This window comes from Atta colombica, unplaced genomic scaffold, assembly GCF_001594045.1.
Source record: "Atta colombica isolate Treedump-2 unplaced genomic scaffold, Acol1.0 scaffold105, whole genome shotgun sequence".
NCBI classification, from domain to species: domain Eukaryota; kingdom Metazoa; phylum Arthropoda; class Insecta; order Hymenoptera; family Formicidae; genus Atta; species Atta colombica.
The window spans coordinates 4,760,106-4,762,953 of record NW_017259190.1 but is presented as its reverse complement, the minus strand read 5'-3'; the positions used below and the strand labels follow the sequence as shown (position 1 = coordinate 4,762,953).

The 2,848-nt window shown below is 45.3% G+C and overlaps 1 protein-coding gene across 1 annotated transcript in view; it reads right to left on the bottom strand.

Annotated features, from left to right (window-relative positions):
- The window catches only part of LOC108689578, a 7,543-nt gene that overhangs the window by 1,008 nt on the left and 3,687 nt on the right, over positions 1-2,848 (bottom strand). The window contains exon 2 of the mRNA XM_018196428.1: positions 55-1,388. Coding sequence (XP_018051917.1) covers positions 55-1,378 — 1,324 coding nt within the window. The 5' untranslated portion in view covers positions 1,379-1,388. The remainder of the gene's footprint in view (positions 1-54; positions 1,389-2,848) is intronic.

The window sequence follows — 2,848 nt, the reverse complement described above, 5'->3', positions numbered from 1 at the left end:
TATATATATATACATATGTTATTAGAAGAAAAGCGATATAATACTACATCTTACTTTGCTGTGTTCCCTTCAAATGGTCCTCGTTCTCTATCGACGCATCCGTCCTGGAAGTTTTCATCTGCTGTATGTCCTGGTAGGTTTTCATCAGATGTTTCAAGATATAATTAGTACCCTGCGTGTTCTCCGCATCCTGCGGATTCTTCGATGTCGTGGCCTCGTCGCGGGTAAGATTCAACGGGCGATTCCCGCACTCCTTCGATTGCGGCACGCTAAAGGCCGAGCAATGTTTGCTCTTGAAAGACAGCTGCCGTTCGCTCGCGTGCTTGCGATCCCAAATATGGCCGGAGACGCGTAAGTCTATGAAGAAGTGTAAAGGATCGATGCCGGGGTAGGACTGCGGCATCGGATATGGCGGGTACCACAGGGGTCCAGGTAGAAAATCCGCCGGACCGGCGCCGGCGCTCATGCCGCTGGGCAAAGCGAAACCTTTCACGCCCTGAAGTACGCTCTCACATCCTCTGCCCCCCGGCATCCCGGGCAGGAAAGGGCCTGCCCGTGAAAAGTCCAACTTCTTCTGATCTGACAATTGCAGAGGGGACACCTCCTGACCGGGCACGATGTTACTTTTCGACCGATCCTCGTAACTCCTACCGCTGCTGCGATCTAACTGCTGCGAATCCTCCGGTTTGACCTTACGCGGGGGACCTTCTCCGCCAGGAAAAACGTTCTCCGGCGGTTGGGCTTGCTCAAAGTGTCGTGGTCGTTCGTCGAAGAAGCTCTTACTGTGCTGTCGCGAAAACTCGGTCTTATTCTCGTCAATGGGCTTAAGAATATCTATATCGCTTCCAAAGTTAGGTTTCTGATCGAATGCCGCGCCAGGTTTGTTCTCCACCGTGTCCAGATAGGTATCAGCTCGCTTGCCATCGTTCTCCAAACGAGTCTCCGGCGGTACTTGAGAAGGTTGCTGCTGCGCGGCCGAGTGATAGTATTTCTCCGAATGCTGATGATAATGATGATGATGGTGATGATGATGCGACCGTTCCTTCGTCGTGAGTTCGAGTGGTCTATCCCGAGCATCTCGCCAAGATCGTTTACGGCGTCGCGGTGCATTTGGTGTACCTCCGCCAACACTGCCAACACTGCCAACACCGCCACCGCCACCGCCACCGCCGCCGCCACCGCCACCGCCAGTCGACGATGCCTCCGCTTTGGCTTGTACGAAGGAACGTAACATCTCGCTGAAGAAAAAGCTATGAGGTGTCAATGGCACGTTGTATAGATACGGAGGAGTGGCCGCCAGAAGACGAGAAACGAGATCTCCACCCGACAGAGAAGCCGGAGTCTTTAGGGTTGATGGATCGCCCGTAGTAGTCGTCATTTTGGCTATTCTATTTCGATAAAAGAAATGGAAAAATCTCCAGATTGGTAATTGCATCTTTAGATTATCAGCGTCGGATAGGTACTGACAATGAGATTAACTAAGATAAATGATAATTTGGCGTCGCAGATCTAATTATCTAATTGCCATCGCGCCCCCTCCATATTTTTTACTTTTACACTTTGCTATCTCAGTCACAAATTGAATAGGTACTCTACTTTTGCGATGCACGCGATTAATATTTATACAAGTTAATTCTGAAGAACGTAATTAAATTCTATCAACAAACTCCATTAGTATAGTCATATATTGTTGATAATTCAGTTATTTCGTCATAAGCTTTATTATTATTTTTATATATATATGTTTTGTTTAATTATCTCTATAATAGAGATTAACAAAATTCTTAGCGAGTTGTAAAAAGACGAATTGAGATGCTTAGACGGATTCATGTTTTATTTAATTTTCCAAATGATCACACGAATATTCTGCAAACGACATGGAGTAGCAGGTTTAACGATGTAATGAGTGTGTACGAAACTCGTACAAGCACGATTCGCCGATGTGGAAGTGAGCTACTATTGTCTTGTGAAATTAATTGAATGGCTCCCAGCCTCAAGTCTAAGACCAAGGAAGAAGGGAATCTATAGTGAGACGGGATGAACCAGTCGGATATCACGTCATTCATTAAGGAATACTAATTTCTGTCAAGTACACGTTCGCTTTCGCCCGAGTACAGTGTGAGGATTTCCGCCAAGTTATTGAGAATTTCTTGCGTAAATTCGTTGACGCAGACATTTCAATTGATATCGGTATCTGCTGAAAATCCTCTTCCGCAAACTTGAAATTCTTGCGCTACAATATGTCAGTATAGATGTACTGTCGTTCTCTATAAAGATTTATTCAAAAAATTATTTTGTCGTTCTCTCATTGTATGATACACGTTTTTGTATCATCAACCACTTTTCATTGAATTTTATAGAAACAATGTCTATACGCAAGCAGAAAAGATAAATTGTCCTTTGAAACACAACGGATCTTGAGGAGAAATTCGGCTTTTCAATTTTATGTTCTTGCGACAAATAAACTCACGGTGTGGTGATTACAGTCGTCGAAGAAATTTTTCTTCGACGATTCGCAAAGGGCACAGAGATTCCTGAAAAGATTTCAACGCGAAAAGATCGAAGAGCAACGGGGCGTGGACAGCAAAGAGAAAGCGAGAGAGAGAGAGAGAGAGAGAGAGAGAGAGAGAGAGAGAAGGGGGGGAGACAAAGAAAAAGAGAGAAAGAGAAGATCTGTATCCATGTATTCACGTGTACAGAAAGAGAGAGAGAGAGAGAGAGAGAGAGAGAGAGAGAGAGAGAATGAGTGAGAGAGGGATCGGGCATTGTTTCGGTCCATTGTTTCCCAAACAAACGGCGTCCACGTTGTTTCGTCAGGAGATATTATGTTCAGCCAGACAGGCAGGAC